We start from the raw sequence: 19424 nt of genomic DNA, 5'->3' as shown, positions 1-19424 counted from the left end.
ACTTTGCTTTCCAGAGAAGAAGTCTCGTTAGAAACTTTGTTTTCTAAAGAAACGATGTCGCTGGAAACTCTCGAAATAACGCCAGAAATTTTGTTCTCTTATGATGCGATGTCGCCGGAAGCTTTCGAAATATCGCCAGAAACTTTGTTCCCTAGTTTCGAAATCGACGAGATGACAACATCATGTTTGTCTTCAAGTTTCCCAAGTTTCCTGGTCCAAACCCTCTTCCTCCAAAGCGTTCTTTAGTCGTTGGACTAAATCAACCTTTTTTCCGGTAGAATCTAATTCTCTGTCCTTGAGATGTCGTAACTGTGAGCTCATAAATCGTAGTCATTTTCACAATTTATTTTCATTTTCACAATTTATTTTATATTTCACTCTGACACCAATGAACTGAGTTTATTAGCCTTATTTATTAACTTTATTTATTATAAAATATTCTAACACTTAGTTTATTAAAGTTTTTATTTGTACAATATTACACTGATTTATTTCACACTATAATTATATAATTTATTTACATTGTAATACATTTATTACAATTTATATTCCCGACAATACGCGTGTTACATTTCAAAACTCGACTCGATATTATTATTCAGACTGACTAATACAATGAAGATTCCTCTATATATATTTATTAACCGTTGTTCTGGAATTCCTTCGAAGCGGACGGATGTTGACCTGTGCTGACCCTTCGCGAATGATATGGAACCAATACCGGTTTTATAGCGGCTCGCAGAACCTACGAGAAAATACTTGAATAATAAAATGTTTACAGGTTAAATATGAGTCATATTTAGCGTAACAATATGTGAGGAGCGTTCATTCAAAAGCGGACAGATCCCTCTAACACAATTTCGAAAAAAAAAACGCAATAAACTGATTATTCGTTGAATATTTATATTTTTCTTTTACATTTTCTGCCATTTTGCGTGGGTTGAAATGACATTTTGAACTTAAATACCACTTTTTTAAAAAGTTATATTAAAGCAAAAAACTCAAATTAACAGATGGATATGTCTTGTTTTGTCTGAACGCATGTTCGATCTGTCCGTTTTTGTTTGATTTGGACTGAATATTTTAAAGCATCCTAATAAACATCATTATTTATACAAAACAGAAGCATAGAAATGATATTTTTATTGAATAATAATGTAACGAAATAGCCCATCTCCGATACGTCATAATTCTTAGAAGGACGAATCTAGAAAACGCTAGAGTCGGCATGTCAATAGCGCCCGTCCTTCGGACGGGAGACAATTAGAGGTGGGACAACGCCAGAATGTTCTCGAAAAGTAACTTTATTATATATATGTAACGTTGTTAGGAGTGAGTTTAGTTGTTAAGATACTACCGAACTGTAAAGTTATAAATAAATGTATGTATATAAATTCGAACCGCTCGTTTTATTTAATCACGCTACAGTTGGTGTTACGGTGTGAGTAAAAAAGAAATAAATTCAGCAGTGACTTTTGAAAAAGACTTTTGAACTTTTGAAAAGTATTGTTCGTCGGTAACATCCGAGTAGATCGGTAGTGATCTTTGTACGAAAGAACATTTAAAAAGTACGTGTGTGCCTGACCAAAGATGCTGCTAGTACAACTCTCAGTAAAACAGTTACGAGAGCAACTAGAAGAACGCGATGAAGATTGCAGCGGGTCCAAGAAGATCCTCCAAGAACGACTGAAGAATGTTCTTAACAAGAATGGAGATGACCCAGAGACATTCCAGTTTCAGTCAGCGGATGAAGCAGTTTTAAGGAAGATAGAAGAAACTTCTAAAAAAATTGAAGAAACTTCTAACAAAATTGAAGAATCTTCTAAAAAAACTGATGATAAATTCGAGACTGTTTCCAAAAGATTCGATGAAACGTCTCAAATGATTGAAGAATCTTCTCGAAAGAATGATGAAAGATTTAATGAAACGTCTCAAACTATTAAAGAAATAGCTAGACAAAACGACGAGAAATTCGAAAATATGTCTAGAAGATTCGACGAAGTATGTAATCAAAACAATGACAAATTTGAAGAAGTCACAAGAACATTCGATAACATACAGAAGAATGTAAACAACGTAGAAGAGAAGATCAAACAATTAGAGAGCATGATAACTAATACAAAAGTGCTACCACCAGTTAATACAATAGCCTTAGATCCGGTAGTGAAAGAAGAATCACCTAGAGACGAAACAACACATAATATGAGATTCAAATTGTCACCATTTGATGGAAAGTCTTATTTGGTCCATATACCTCAGACAATTTGAAGCTATTGCGACAGCCAATCATTGGACAGAACAAGAAAAAGCTGTTTCCTTGACTGCTGCTTTACGAGGTGATGCTGCAGATATCCTAAGATCAATTCCTAAGGGTCAAGAAAAATGTTACCAGACCTTGTTCACTCGACTAGATAAACGTTACGGAGATGCCCATCTACAACCAGTCTACAAAGTACAAATAAGAAGTAGAATCCAACGAGCAAGTGAGAGTTTGCAAGAATTTGAAGCAAATATTGCTCGTATAGCGCTGTTGGCCTATCCAGAGGCACCAGACAACGTTTTGGAAGAAATCGCTGTAGATGCCTTCGTCAATGGGTTAAGAGACATTGAACTACAGAAAGCTTTACGACTAGCAAGACCGAAAGTTTTAGATGAAGCGCTCGCTATTGCCTTGGAACATGAAACAGCTAGTCAAGTTTCAGGAAGCTATCGAGTACGAACCTCTGAAGAGAGCGACGAACAAAACGAGAAACGTCTGGAGGAAATCGTACGGAAAGTAGTTCGCAACATGATGCCGAAGAGACACGAAACCAGATGTTCGAATGATGGCGACGTAGGTCACATTCGCCGTAAATTGCAAGAAAATAATACAACAGTCAGAAAGCTAGAACAAATGGAACACAGGGCTGGAAAGAGTCATTCAAATGATGATGCTCAGTCAAGACGGGCATACAGTGCAAATCGTAATCATTGTCTTGAATTAGAAGAACGACTTTGCCCCGTGAGACGAACCGCCGTCATTAATGATCAATGGCAGCCTCAACAGCTACAAGACGCTCAAGCAGATGATCCATGTATAAAAAGAGTATTGGATTGGATGCGTCGAAGTGGAAGACCTTCTTGGCAAGACATTAGTGCATGTAGTCCAGAAGTCAAGTGTTACTGGAGCCAATGGAATTGCCTAGTGCTGAAAGATGATCTTCTGTATAGAACCTTTGAGAACGATGATGGTACAGAAACTAAGCTTCAGTTGATTGTACCTAAAAGTAAAGTGTCAGAAGTTTTACGTCAGTTGCATGACGGTTCATCAGGTGGACACTTTGGTATTACGAAGACTCTGCAAAAGGTTCGAGAACGGTTCTATTGGGTGAACTGTAAAGATGATGTAAGAAGATGGTGCCGGAAATGTGAACTGTGTGCAACCAGTAATGGTCCAGTTGGTAAAAAGAGGGCACCCATGAAACAGTACAATGTTGGTAGTCCTATGGAAAGAGTAGCAATCGACATTGCAGGTCCACTTCCAGAGACGAATGATGGAAATAAATATGATTCTCGATGCAAGAGTGAAAGCTATGAAGTAGGTGATCTTGTTTGGCTTTATAATCCACAACGTCGTCGAAGCTTGTCTCCCAAACTGCAAAGACAATGGGAAGGTCCGTATGAAATTAAAAAGAAAATAAATGACGTAATATACCGAATTAAGAAGTTGCCGAAAGGTAAACCAAAAGTAGTTCACATAAATCGTCTTGCACCATATGCTGGTTCAAATGAAACAGAAGAAGCACGTACCCTTCAACATAAGATCAAAGATGACCGGCGACCAAGCTTTAATGAATTTATGTCAAATTACGCAGAGAGAAAGAGTGCTAGATTCGGCGTGACCACAGAAGTTCAGCAGGATCTTTTTAGTGTTCCGCATAACGTCTCTCTAGCCCACTGTGTTGCCCAAGATCTTGAGATGACTAAAGGAATCTCATCCGTATTTTATAAGGAATTCGGTCGTTTGGACGAGTTAAAAAACCAGCAGCCTAAAGTTGGAAGAGTACTGAGATTAGAAGATGGTTCTCGATCTTTGCTGTATATGGTGACCAGGAAGTCGTATACAGACAGGGCAAGCTACGAAGATATATGGCGTGCTCTAACTAATTTGAAGAAAATTGTGTGCAATTACGACATCAAGAATTTGGCCTTACCCAAAATAGGCCATGCATTAGATAATCTGGACTGGAAGATTGTCAGAAGCATGCTTGAAGTGATCTTCCGAGAAACCGGCGTACGAATTACTGTGTGTTGCATTAACCCGATGAGATCGTATCCTTCAAAGTCAGTAGACTGTTATTTCTTTCTAAAGGGTTCATGCAGAGCTGGAGAGTCCTGTAGATTCCGCCATCCTGTGCCTACATATAGAGTTGCTGATCGGGACGATCAGATTTAAGAGGGGAGCAGTGTAACGAAATAGCCCATCTCCGATACGTCATAATTCTTAGAAGGACGAATCTAGAAAACGCTAGAGTCGGCATGTCAATAGCGCCCGTCCTTCGGACGGGAGACAATTAGAGGTGGGACAACGCCAGAATGTTCTCGAAAAGTAACTTTATTATATATATGTAACGTTGTTAGGAGTGAGTTTAGTTGTTAAGATACTACCGAACTGTAAAGTTATAAATAAATGTATGTATATAAATTCGAACCGCTCGTTTTATTCAATCACGCTACAATAATAATAACACAAGATATTTGTTGCATTAAAACAAAAACTTAAAAATAAGGTTTCAAATATTTTTATTGGTAACAGGGAATGAAAAACTGTATTAGCATGACCTTTTTGTTTATACATGCATCTCATGGTCTTCTTCTATACAGTCGCAGTTTGAGTTGATTTCTTCCTCAACCCTTTCTGCTTCGACGCCAACATTACCGGACAATGTCTTTATAAAAATTGAGTTCTGGGAGTTCTTGCCACTGTAACTCCTCATGGTTAAACTGCTTTTCCAAAAGTGAATTTACGTTTTTCTTTCTTTCGACAGAAATGGGCTTTCCAAGAGGCATAACATTGAAATTTATATTTTGATCACTTCGACCTCTTTTAACCAGTGAAGTGTGTCTGTTTTCGCCAAAGTTAAAAAATGCACTTCCCTTCATTTTTATTGAAACTCCTTCCAGAGAAATACATTTTTTCAGATAAATCTTTTTAGATCTTTAATCCCATTAATCGTTTTCTATGTTTCACATAACTTTTTGATGAACAACTGCCAATGTTTCCCGAGAACAAGAACACGGCCAACTTTCTCATAATAGCTTTGATATTCTTCAGAGTTAAGAATGACAGTGTGTTTCTTTAAAATTTTCTCCACACGGCCGAAAACACGGTCTGCTGGCAGATAGGAGTGTTCTCGTACGGGAAAATGTAATACCATATCTTTCACTGAAGGAGGAGCTTCATTTTTAAGCCAAAGTATCAAAACATGTATAATATGTGTATTTTTGTTCTGCCAACTACAGACATCGCAGAATAACCTGATAGTCTCTACATCTTCCAAATTGGTGGATCTAAGGTACGTCAACAAAGCCGAGCCAATCTACGTTGAGCCACGACCTGCTTGATTTTCGGTCCATGTATACAAAATTGGATTTTTTGATTTCACATCAACGTAACAGAATGTATAAAAACTAATCTGGCGCAAATAGAAGGCATCTTGAATTGGCGTCTTTGGCAACGGGTGTACTTGTTGCAAATCAAAGCAAAATGAATGGCTCTTTGGAGGAGTTGTCTTTAAATGATGGTAAAAAGCATTTGCCTGAATTTTATGCATTCTAAGCTGTTATTAGCAAAGCTTTTTCACTTCCTTCTTTTTATTTAATAGCATTTTTTAGATTAAGGCATGTTCCGCAAACATCACATGCTGGGAATCAAAATCCAATATTAAATTCTCTATAAAAAACTCTTTTAAACATACTTAAAGAAGCCTTAAAACCAATATTTTTTAAGTTGTATAAATTATGTAGACTTGCTATATTTAGATCACTTGAAAGATATATCCTGCACGACTTTTTCCTGTTGTAATTACTTTCGGTCGCTGGTAAATTTTGGAAAAAGACTATTATTTTAGTTTTGACTGGCTCGGATCGTGCAGTATATCTATCCCCACCTCGTCCATCTTTTGGAACATTTCCTTCGTGTAAATTCTTTAAAATTGTACCTAGCCTAGATTTTTTGATACCCAAAGAAACCATAAAAAATCCGCGACAAACAGGAACAATTGATTTTTTTCCACCAATTCGGAAAAAATAAGACACATGCATTGTTTTTGGTTTTCTTCTTCGGTCTACAATATTAACCTTAGGCCTTCTTCTTTTGGGTTCAATAAGTGATATAAGATGAGAGAGTTTTTGGTCTTGTATATTCTTTACAGCCTCTTCATACAACTTTTTCCTTGATTTTTTAATATGTATAAATATTTTTTACCAACATGCATTTATAGGGTTTGCTATTGTGGTTAGATGGGCGTTGAAAATGAAGAAGATCGGGATCTGCATCGAGATATCTAGAACAAAAATGCTATATTCATATCTCTGTATTCGATGCAGACAGACTGTTTAAAAAATTATATGTGTTATTCGCGATATAATCTAGTAAAAACCTTTACCAAAATAAGAAAAAAAAGGCACATGATGCTAAGTTAAAACCCCTGCATATGAGCGCCACTGTAAACAACATCCAATATAAGCCCATAACCAAATTACAAAAAAATCTTGCATAAAATTCAATAGCAGGTTAGTACATAGTCTTACCTTAGCTGTTTCAATGCATCTCGTTCTCGTCGTTTAGGCTTTTTCTTTCTGGCACCCAAATTTATATCTGCTACTGTAGTATCCATTATTGACAGCGAATAATAATAATATTGCAAATACCTACTCGGTATGATTCACTACACAGTAATACGATCCTCATTCAGGAGCAAAGCGAACCATGTGTATGTGGGCCGACGGCCGACCGCCGTTGGTGTTTGTATAAGTAATTCTGCATTCCTCCTCCCCGTCTGCTGATCGACATCAATCGAATTGAGACGAGCGAGCCGAAAGCAAAATGTACAACGTTTTCAAGTCGAAAGATTTGCCCCTATGGAGATGTCTATGTTTGTCCTACTTTTAGATTTGACTATATTAAATGTAATGCATTATGTCTGGTTTTGAATGATCCTTAAAAAGTCATAATCGACAGAGGATTTGTCCGGTTTTGACTGAACGGGCGAAGTTTAAGTTCGGATTGGTACGGGATATATCCGGTTCAGAACGATTTTGAGGTAAGCAATCGACAGAAACCACGACGAAGATTCAAAAACGATAGTAAAAGAATCTTATGAAAAAAATGGATTTTTCCAGTTTTGAATAAACGCTCCTCATATATGGGATGAAGGAAGGGAATATGTATGATAAGCAATTTACTGTAGTAGAATGGGTTTATAATAGATGGCTGCTGAAAAATAAAACTTATTACCTTATGTTCTGATTTTTATCCCACCATTTTTTTTTAAATTATGTGATATACAAGGATTATTTTGATTTGATCAACTTTTATATTTTTATTCTGAACTACCTTTGTCTCCTTAGATGTTTTTTATTTTTGTAAAATCCGATATTTCCCATTACCGACATAAAAAACCCTACATTTCTAAAGTAAAACCTTGTCTTTGTTACAGGTGGCACACTAAAAATTTACGGCGAGGCGTTGTGCAAGGATGTACCGTATAAGACTCTTTTGTTATCGGTTCGCGATTGTGCAGGTGCTGTAGTGCGCGAAATGCTGGATAAATACGGTCTTATTAAAACTGATCCGTCCCAATGGTGCCTTGTCCAAGTGACCCAACAGCCCGGATGCCCGGATAGCGAATATATTTTGGACGACGATGAATGTCCGCTGAACATTCTGATGACCTCTTCAAATACTGGTAAGTACGCTACTATTTGTTTATAAATGTTTATGCGCTGAACTGGCTAGATACGAGTATTCCATGTAGCTGTGCTGTCTCAAACATTAACCAATAGAAAGACGGCTCGACGTTCAATAAATAAATACATTTAGAGTTCATACATATATGCTCGAAATTAACATGACTGAAACATCTTTGCATCGGAAACAAAGAACAACTAAAAGGTTTTAAAGTTGGAGAATACTTTTCAAATAGGCGTGACAGTAATGTATAACTTGTGAGTAAAAATAGAGAAATCAGGCGAGCCTAGGAAAATATTACGTATAGAATAACTAAAAGCAAAAAAGTAATAGGCACTCTTAACTCGATAATGTGGCATAAGAATATAACTAGTGGAATCATAATATAATAGTACTAATACGCTAAGCCCTTTCTATGCACCTGATAGAATATACTACGTGATTCGATATGCAGCTGTTCTAAGGTCACCGAGAAAATTCTAGGACCGTCCCCTAGTATCATCATCATCAACCTGTATGCGTCCACTGCTGGACATAGGTCTCCCTCAGCTTTTTCCATCAGTCTCTGTACAGTTTGCATTCAGTTATTTCTAACACGCTTCAGGTCGTCAGTCCATCTAGTTGGTGGGCGTCTTCTGCTCTGTATTGCTTCTTGCCTTGGGCTCCACTCTAAATTACGTTTTGTCCATCGGTTGTCTGATAATCTGGCGACGTGTCCTGCCCAATTCCATTTTAACGACCCAATTTTTACTATAGTACCTGTTGTTTTTGTTCTACTGCGTGTTTCTTCGTTTGGGATTTTGTCTCTCAGAGAGACACCCAACATCTGGCGCTCCATAGCCATCTGAGTCACGCGAATCTTATTAACTACCTTTTTTGTGAGTGTTAATGTTTCTGCTCCATCAGTGAGTACGGGTAACACACATTGGTCAAAGATGAGACAAGTATATATAAGAGAAATAGGCTGGTCTAAAATAAAATTTTTGTACAGTTAAATAAATAAATATTATAAATTTCTGGTGATACCACATCGTTTTTATATTTCACAGGTGAAAATTAAGTTTCTAACGATATTTCTTTTCTGGAAAGCAAAGATTCTTCTGATATTTCCAAAGTTTCTACGGACATCATTTCTTTAGAAAATAAAGTCACTTCTGAGGCAAACTATGTTGGAAAACAAAGTTGCTGCCGATATTTCGTCTTTTGAAGTAAAGACAAAAGAGATTGAAAAGAAGATGTAAGAAACAGGAGCAACAACAGAAAAAAGAATTCCATCAATTACAGTAGAGACAAAAGCCGGTGAGAAGAAATGGAAATTGAAGCTACGGTTGACATTTAAAGGGAGTGAAAAAAGAATTCCATCAATTACAGTAGAGACAAAAGCCGATGAGAAGAAATGGAAATTGAAGCTACGGTTGACATTTAAAGGGAGTGAAGGTTCTCTTCGTGTTAAAGTTTCAACTTTCGATGGAAAGTCGTCATGGAATAACTACATGAAACAGTTTGAATCAGCTGCAAGATCGAATGGATGGTCCGAAAAAGAAAAGGCTGTAAACCTGACTATTGCTCTTAGAGGAGACGCCTTGAATGCGCTTCAGATCATAGCAGTAGAGGAAATAGATAATTTCGAACAACTTAAGAAGACTAAACATGTGATATAGTCACGAACACTCGGAGAAAGTCTACCAGTCACAGTTCAAGAATCAAAGACAAAAGCGAGAAAAGGCTCTTGAAGAATATGAAAGAATGGTTCTATGAACCATTCAAGAATATGAGATATATATTGCCAGATTAGTGCGATTGTTTATCCAGCAACTTCTAAAGACATGATGAAACAGTTGGCCGTTTAAACCTTTATTAATGTTCTTCGTAATTATAAAATACAGAGAACACAACGATTAGCTCATCATAACACGCTGGTCGATGTTTTGTCCGCTGTCCTCGAATATGAATCAGCTACGCAAGCCTCTGGTGGGTTAGGTAAAGTTATGACTGCAATATAGGAAGCAGATGGAGACACATTTTAACCAGCTTGTTAATCTCACGAAAGGCATTGCATACAAAAGAAAACGAAGACCATAAGCTTCTGCAATTGTGATGAAATGGAACAGGTACGTTAACAAAAATCAAAAAACTCGCCAGCAGCGAGTAGTAAGGCCTATCTGTTCTAGTATAGAAATACTAGAACGGGTAAGCCTTAGGGGGTCGCTTCGTCCCTGAACTTTTCCAAAGACCATCTACTACTAATAGCTTCTTTAAAATGTCGTAAAGATAGTGTATACGTAAATGTAGAAATAAATGGTTAAAGTTATATATTGTTGGTGGATACCGGAGCGACAATTATAAACATCCGCAGACAGATGTTTAGAAACTATTACCAACGAGGTTGCAACTGCGAACTGCCACAACTGAAAATGGCAACATCCATGGATACATTCAGATCCAATTAGGAATTGAGACAGAAAAGTTTTTCCATACTATCATAGTTGCTGAGATCGAAGAGGATGTTATAGTATGAGTGGACGTAATGAATTCGCATGAATTTCAATTATATTTTAAGAATAGGGTAATCAAAGTTGGTAATGAGGAGGTATTTTTTAATCCACATGACGACAGCACTATGTAAGCCGCTGTTAATGAAGATACGATTGTGCCTGTGAGAAGTGAAACAATCATAGTAGCGCGGCTGAAGGGAACTGTTGAAGAAGAAACACCTGTTATGATGGAGTCTTGGAACCCTGACGAAGAGGTTGGCCGAGGAATCAGAATTTGAAAGAAATTGGTTACTTCTGCTAAATAAATCCCTGTAAGACTTATTAATGTCAATGATTACCCAGTGACCATCAAGAAAGAGACAAAAGTAGGAACCTGTAACAGTGACGTCCATAATTCGTCAGACGACAACATCCGATAATTCCAACGACAAATTTGACCAAATGATGCAGTTGGTTTTCATCTGCCTTGGAAATGGTCCATGTCTCCGACCCATATGTCAACACTGATTGTATAAGGGTTTCGTATACGATTATTTTTGTTTTTTGGCTTAAGTTTCTGCTTCTCATATGTCTACTCAGTCCAAAATAGCATTTGTTTGCTAGGATTATTCTTCGCTTGATTTCTTCCGTCATGACGTTCTCCTTGGTGATCAGTGATCCTAAGTATGTGAATTTGTCCACCACTTCAAAGGTAGAGTTATCAACCGTGAATTGGTGGCCGATGTTTCTGTCTCTATTCTTGGGTGTTGATGCCATGATCTTAGTTTTCTCTTGATTTACTTGCAGGCCCATATTTTTTGAGGCGTTTGACAAGGTGGTATACATTCATTCTAGCTTGCGTGTTGTGCGGGCAACTAGGTCAACATCATCTGCATATGCCAAAATTTGGGATGATTTATTAAAAATGTTTCCTCTGTCGTCTATATATGTTTTGGTTTTAATTGTATGAATTTATTTATAACTCAACATACCTTGCATGGCGCCCACATCATTTGTCATTCCTAAAATCTACTGAGAATAACCCATCCTAGGCCAGACTATTTTGAATCGTCATTATGCATTCTTATCCTCCCCCATAGAAGTCTCTAGTCTCATTTTGTGATTTTTGTTTTGTGTCACACATTTAGCGACCATCTTGTTTGACTATGTGTTACTACATATGTGCTATGGATTACTTGTTGAATAGTAATGAAATTTATGCATATTAATAGAACTTTCTTGATGGAATGTAGCCTTATCTCCAAATAGGACATAATCAAAAAAATCTGTCTTGATTAATTTTTTCTAAAGCCTATCCACTAAATACTATTTGTTTCTGAAAATCACAATTATTTTATTCTTGGGGCATTTGAATATGGTAAGGATGAATTTTGTTTTTAGATAGAATTTTTTTTAACAGAGTATTAACTAAGTTCTTATTATTTGAAAATACTCCTTATACTTGTGTGGAAGTTTTCGGTAACTGTCACAAACACATTCATTTCGTTTTCTTCTGCCAGACTAGTTTTTGTTCTTCCATGTTTTTCTTAAGTCACTGGCTGAACCACTGCATTGTTACTGCATTCTCCAGATCATATCTGCCATTTCATCGGTAGTAAAATTCATTATTGATAATTTAACGTGAATTTGTTACTGAATTAATAAATAATAATAGTTGCTAGTTTAGGGTGTACCACAATCCTGAATAAATAAACAACAATAGAACCTATCAGTCAACCATGGCCAACTCAAAATTTGTTTAAAATTTGAGTACCTACTTAATTAATATATAAAAATAAAAATATCTAAAGAAACTTGGATGCGGAACAATAATAATGTTATATTAGATTATATATTTAATATTGTAATATTAAAAATATTAAGATTGTAACTAAATCTGTAAGATTGTAACTAATTTTAAAATATGGAATTTAAACTTATCTACAATTGTTGCAAATAACTTTTTTTGTATCTTTTACTATATCAGATCTGCTTCCTCACACTAATCATTCACCCTGTATGTCAGATTATTCCATCCATACAATGTGTTTTAAATTTAAATATAATAAAAATAACTGTTTCGCAAATCGTAAGAAAAACATTTTGGTTTTAATTTCTTCTTTTACGTATCCATGTATTATATTATAATACCATATTAAGGCGTATAGCAATGTATGTTTCGAAGACAACCAACATCATTATATAGTTATGTCGAAATATGAATTTTTTCAGGAACAAAAATTGTAATTTATGGCAAATTTTTCACTTTGTTTTCAAACTTTGAATCCCCTGTATCTTAGCAAATAAACTTTTAAGGGTTCGTGTTATTATATTGAAATATATTATATGGAACAATAATAATGTTATATTAGATTATATATTTAATATTGTAATATTAAAAATATTAAGATTGTAACTAAATCTGTAAGATTGTAACTAATTTTAAAATATGGAATTTAAACTTATCTACAATTTTTGCAAATAACTTTTTTTGTATCTTTTACTATAACAGATCTGCTTCCTCACACTAATCATTCATCCTGTATGTCAGATTATTCCATCCATACAATGTGTTTTAAATTTAAATACAATAAAAATAACTGTTTCGCAAATCGTAAGAAAAACATTTTGCTTTTAATTTCTTCTTTTACGTCTCCATGTATTATATTATAATACCATATTAAGGCGTATAGCAATGTATGTTTCGAAGACAACCAACATCATTATATACCTAATGTCGAAATATGAATTTTTTCAGGAACAAAAATTGTAATTTATGGCAAATTTTTCACTTTGTTTTCAAACTTTGAATCCCCTGTATCTTAACAAATAAACTTTTAAGGGTTCGTGTTATTATATTGAAATATATTAAATAACTAGAGCCCTTTGCGGTATAACCTATAGGTCGAATATAAGAACACTGTGTACAAAACTCTTAACCGAAATCATAAGAAAACAAATCAAATCTTCTAGTGACATACTTTAGCTAATTAGGCAGAGAGAATTTACAATTTCATATCAAGAATCTTTTTACTAAGCAGGGAGGAATTTTTGTAAAATTTTATCTCTGAAAGTTAAATTCTCAATTTCGACCTATTAACGACATCTGTCGGACACAATATAAAAAAACTACTCTATTCTGAACCACTGTGTGTGTGAGAGAGAGGAGCGGAATGCATGTAATTTCCTTTTTAGGTACATATAGATGTATTTCTCTCTCCTAATAGATGGCGCTATTATGCATTTCCATAAAATTTTTTTTTTAAGTTTTTATTTTTCGACAAGGCAAATTTTTACCTGCATTGTAGGAGTGAGAATGATAAATAAATAGCAATAATAAATTTAACCGTATAGGGATATACACTTACGTGCGAGGAAATCGTTCCACTTCACAATTTTGATTTTTTTAGAAATTAATTATATTATTATATTTTTATTAATTATTATGTTAAATCAAAAAAGTGTAACGGATTACTTAATTTGCTTAGATATGAACATTAATTTATTAAAATTCATTGTGTAAACCTGATTAAGTTATAATATTTTTTCTTGGAATAACCTGTGCTATTTTTCTTCTACCGCAATATTGATATGTAAACTGTAGAATTGAAAGGAACTGTAGGGTTTAAATCGGAATTGTATGTGGTCCAACCACTCTACAACCTGAAAATCGACTGCTGTGATGTAACTATGGACAATTTTAGCCGCATCATGCATAAAAGCAAAGTTTTCTCTAATATAACCAATGTAAGATATAATAACTGAAGTATATGAAATGTGAAAATTTTCTCCATGTACAAAACTGCGGTTAAACATACTCTGTAGCGATCACGACCAGGCCTGGGGATAAAACAAGGTCCGCTCTCACGTCCAGTGAAAGATCATGCATGATACAATGCCGTACATAATCCGCTCCTTAATACAGCACTCGGCAGCACCCTATCTTCTGTACACTTCTCCTCCTTCGGTCAGAGAACAAAACTCTTCATTTTTCTTTTGTAAATGATCTCATGCAAAATGCAGCCTGTTATTGTACTAAATTAACATGACTATTGTTTGAAGATATTGATAAAATAACGCGTTCGTCACGTTCGGCTCTACAACTCTTCCTTCTATTTCCTGGTTGCTCATGATATATTACCTATAATATTCACTTTTATCGTTCCATGTATCACAAGAAGTCTTCTGTAACATTTTGCTGACTAAGCCTATTTTCAATAAATGAATAGGTATAATTAATTAAAAACATTGGGTATAATTTTAATTGGCTTTTTCCTGTTTTCCTTTAGAAAACTTTAATTGGGTATACTCAAAATGTTGTATGGCGAATAGTTTCAATGTGTCCAACGTTTGATTACACAATTAGTAACTTCTATTTATAGACCGTCGAGTTTCCGAAGAAGTTCATCCACGATTTTATCCCTTATGCCTTTGAGAGTACTGAAAGATGAAATCAAGGAGAGTAATATACAGATTCGGCAAATTTTTAACTACCGTATACGTTATTCAGTATGTGGAACAAAGATAACACTTAATTGTTTGAATAGAAGTGAGAGGCAGTCACCATCTCGATTGAGTAGGTATGACTTTTAAACAGTGTTGCTATTATTTATGTTACATCTTTCCTTCTAAATTTTAGTCGGATGCATGAGTCTAAAATAAAATTTAAATCCACTACAGTTCATTGTAGAATAAAAATTAATATTGTCCCAAAAAAATTCAAATAAAGTAGCCACGTAATTGTTATTTTCTAATCGATTTTATCAATTACTTTATTAGTTAACAAAGAACAGTGATTTAAGTAATTTATGTGTGGCAACAAAGCATTATTCCCCTGAAGAGTTTAAAATTTTAAGCAACGCCTTCTTTTACAGTGCGAAGCGGCATAAAAATACACCGATGGGCGATGATGATTGACAGTAATTATCGGACGTTGATGGGGTGTAGTTCTTTCCATAAAATTATTTCGTCGCCAACTTTCCGTCAGTAAATCTTTAAGAAAAACTCAAACGCTTATAGGAATTCGAGTTTTAAATGTAATTTTTGTAGATTTTTAGCTCTGGTAGCTAGGAAATAAAACAATAATTAACTTAACAAACATTAACTAAATATAAATATTATTTTTATAAGAAAAAAACCAATCAAAAAAATTATTCTAAATAATTAAAATTAAAGGCATTTTTAAAAAATCTCTAACCAATTAAATGTTCAAACAAACCACCATTTTAAGCTAAACAAAATCCGAATCTATCAATTAAAGCAAGTCTCATTGCGTTTAGCTGATTTGGTTGTACTCGACTACAAAGTTGAACAATTTTTTCTTACAATTCTGCTAAATTGGTGGCTCGTTCGAATTCATGCCGATATAATTTTGATTTTAGCATTCCTAAGAAATAAAATACCAAAGGTGCTAAATCTGGTGATCTAGGGGGCCATTTTATTGTTCCTCGTGTAGAAATTATTCGTCCAGTAAATGTTTGTTCCAAATAATTTGTAACTTCGATTGCATTATGTGCTGGGCAACCATCCTGTTGAAACCAAACATCATCGAAGTTGACCGCAAGGTTTCGAACTGCTGGAATAATCTGATTGCGTAATAAATCTAGATACTTTCGCCCATTCAGATTTCCCGTAATAAAAAATAGACCAATTATATTATCGTTATAAATGCCAGTCCACACATTTAATTTCTTTGGGAATTGAGTTTTTACAGCAATACTCAAATGTTTCTTTTCCGTAGACCAATAGCGGACGACAGATGGATTATGACGTTTATGGATTGTGAATGAAGATTCATCGGAAAACATTTTTAAAAAAGTTATTGTTTTTAAAAAGCAGCAATAAATAACTGTATTATTTCTACAATAGAATGGTTCCCATAATACCATTTCACCATTTGAATCTTTTCTTTTTGAAAATACAGTAGAACCTCGATAGGCCAAACCTCAATAACTTAAAAACCTCTATAACTTCAAAAAATTATATGTTCCCTTCCCATCGGAGCCCAAAACCTCTACAACTTAAAATACACAATCTCGATAACTTAAATAAATAATATCAATATTGGCCCTCAGTAACTTAAAGAAATGTTTTCACAATCTCTATAACATAAAATTGTTTACCAATGACAGCTGAACAGCTTAATGTATCATAAGTTTTCATCACTGTTCTAGAAACATCGATTTAGGTACTGTGTGATACCTTGCTTAAAATGAGTTCAAAAAGAAAATTAACAACGCTAACATATGCTGATAAATTAAAAGCTATAGAAGCAGTGAAAAATGGATTCAAAAGAAAAGAAGTTGCGGCTCTGTTTGGAATACACGAGAGTACATTATCAATCATCATAAAAAAAGAAACCGAACTATTGAAAAAACAAGAATCAGGAGACAAAAATTGCCGAATTCCCTAATTTGGAACAGAGTTTGTTTACGTGGTTAAAACAGTATCGAAACAAAAACATCAGTATCAGTGGACCCATACTCAAAGAAAAAGCTGTAGAGTTCGCTAATTCACTAAAAATCGATAATTTTAAAGCCAGCAATGGCTGGTTAGAGAATTTCAATAAACGAATCATTTAGCCTTAAAAAAATGTGCGGCGAAAGTACGAGCGTAAGCAAATCAGTCTGCCAAGAATGGAAATCTGACTTGCATAATTTAGTGAATAATTATGATCCCAATGATGTTTGTAATGCTGATGAAACTGGTCTGTTTTTTAAATGTCTTCCCGAAAAAACATTAACATTCAAAAATAAAAAATGTCATGGAGAAAAACACAGCAAGGAACGACTTACGATTCTGCTTTGTGCAAATTCTACGGGCACAGAAAAACTCAAACCTTTAATTACATAGGTAAGTCAAAAAAACCTCGGTGTTTTGCAGGTTTAAAATCACTACCCATGGATTATGGAGCCAATAAAAAAGCATGGATGACAGCAGAACTTTTTAAAAAATGGCTGATTAATATAGATTAGCAAAGGGCAACTTGAAATAGAAAAATTGTTCTGTTCATCGACAACTGAACAGCACACGGAGACATACCACCATTAAAGGCAATCAAAGTACACTTTCTGTGCAATTTCTTCCACCAAACACAACATCACAACTTTAACCTTTGGATCAGAGTATCATTAAAAATTTTAAAACATACAGAAAAGAAGTTGTTAGAAGAATGATGGCTGATATGGAGCAAAATACGATTTCTTCTATCAATGTTCTTCAAGTAATGAGGATGATGGACAAAACATGGCAAAACGTAACACTCCTCACAGTGAAAAACTGCTTTAGAACCTGTGGTTTTTCTTCAGAACCTCAAGAAATCAATTTGGAGAGGAAGATAATAATGATCCTGAATAATGGAATAACAACATGTACTGGATTTAAAGTTATAAAGACGATGAATTTAATGACGACCCACAAACTTCATCTAAGAGCATATCAATCAACGAAGCAAGAGTGCTATAACGACTGTACGATCATTTATAGAGCAGTGTAGAAACATAAAAGATAACGTATTTCTTTTCTATGTTATTAAAAATCAAATCGATTTAGAATCTATGAATTGTTTAAATCAAAAGAAAATCACAGACTTTTTTTAGTAGACTATACCTTTAATTATTGCTTTAACTTTTTGTAACGAATATAATAAATGAATGTAGTGTATAATAAATGCCTATATTTTAATGAACTTCTGACCTATATTAATCCATCACAACATAGACCCTTGATAACTTAAAACCTGTATAACTTAAAATATTTGGTTTTTCCCTTGGAATTTAACTTATCGAGGTTCTACTGTATACGCTTGGCATGTTAATTATTTGTTTTCGACCTTTTACCACGACAGCTAAAAATCAAAGAAATAGACCTTACCTTATTGACCTTAAACCTGCTGTACAGATAAGGACCGCCTATTCTTTTGAGGGGAAGTCGTAGAGGGGGCAAATGGTTTATACTATTTGTCTGTCTACTGAAGTGCGATATTTATTTAGCTCACGCTGTTGTCGCATCTCAATTTCTCAATTCAGTATTCTTTGTTAATTAATGAAGTAATGATGTAATCGTTTAAAAAATAATACTTACATGATTACTTCATGTAAGGTTTGTTGGGGCAATATTAATTTTCATTCTACAATGAACTGTAGTGGATTTAAACATTATGTTACACTCATGTATCCGACTAATGTTTTAGAAGGAGTTATGTTACAGAAATTTCGCAACACTGTTTAAAAATTAGACTCGCTACTCCAAGTGCGTGGATTGTGTCTCACTCGTATTCAAACAATTAAGTGTTATCTTTGTTCCACATACTGAATAACGCATACGGTAGTTGAAAATTTGCCGAATCGGTATATGAAAACTGTGTGGTTTCCTGAGAGACTTTTCATGAAAATTGAATTTTTTTTTGGAAAAAAAATTTCTTTTGTAAAAAATTTTCTCGCTTATGCCATTTTACGAATCGATAGAGTATTAGTTCTATTTTTAAAAATTTTGACATAAGGGCTAGTATTATGCTAAGGGTGTTAACTGTGACCTAAACATGTAATGTTTTTAAGTCAATATCTGTGATTTTCTCCTTCATACATCATAACTCCTTCCCAGAATACTGTAAAATTATGTATTTTCACAGTATTCTTCTTATACAGAAATATGTTATCAGTAAACGATTGCAATTCTAATTTTGGAAAAACAGTAGATGACATTATTTTTTCGGAAATTATTTAATATACACTTGCACGCTTATTAATCATAAAAAATGGCAAAAATCGCGCCACGTTTATTTATTTAACACCTGTATAAAATCTGAGTTTATTTGCGGCAAAATACAAAAACTGCATACGAAGCTGAACTCTTTACCTTTAAAAAGCATCTTGATTTTTGTCCATAGGTCACTTGAATCTAAAGGTATCGAATTTTTCCCTCGAGCTAATACAAATTTTATTGATGCGCGCGTACCCGGCATGCAAAATCGACGGTCGCTTCAAGCGTTGTTTCTAATA

General features: G+C 34.5%; 1 protein-coding gene across 3 annotated transcripts in view; it reads left to right on the top strand.

Annotated features, from left to right (window-relative positions):
- Window positions 1-19424, top strand: part of cno (adherens junction formation factor afadin) — a 941963-nt gene that overhangs the window by 364778 nt on the left and 557761 nt on the right. For all 3 annotated transcript variants that reach the window (XM_072540541.1, XM_072540540.1, XM_072540539.1), the window contains exon 6: window positions 7701-7949. In XM_072540541.1, the coding sequence (XP_072396642.1) occupies window positions 7701-7949 (249 nt within the window). The remainder of the gene's footprint in view (window positions 1-7700; window positions 7950-19424) is intronic.

Source organism: Diabrotica undecimpunctata, chromosome 8 (genome assembly GCF_040954645.1).
Source record: "Diabrotica undecimpunctata isolate CICGRU chromosome 8, icDiaUnde3, whole genome shotgun sequence".
Classification (NCBI taxonomy): Eukaryota; Metazoa; Arthropoda; class Insecta; order Coleoptera; family Chrysomelidae; genus Diabrotica; species Diabrotica undecimpunctata.
Note: the sequence above shows the minus strand (reverse complement) of the source record. Positions and strands in the feature narration are given on the sequence as shown.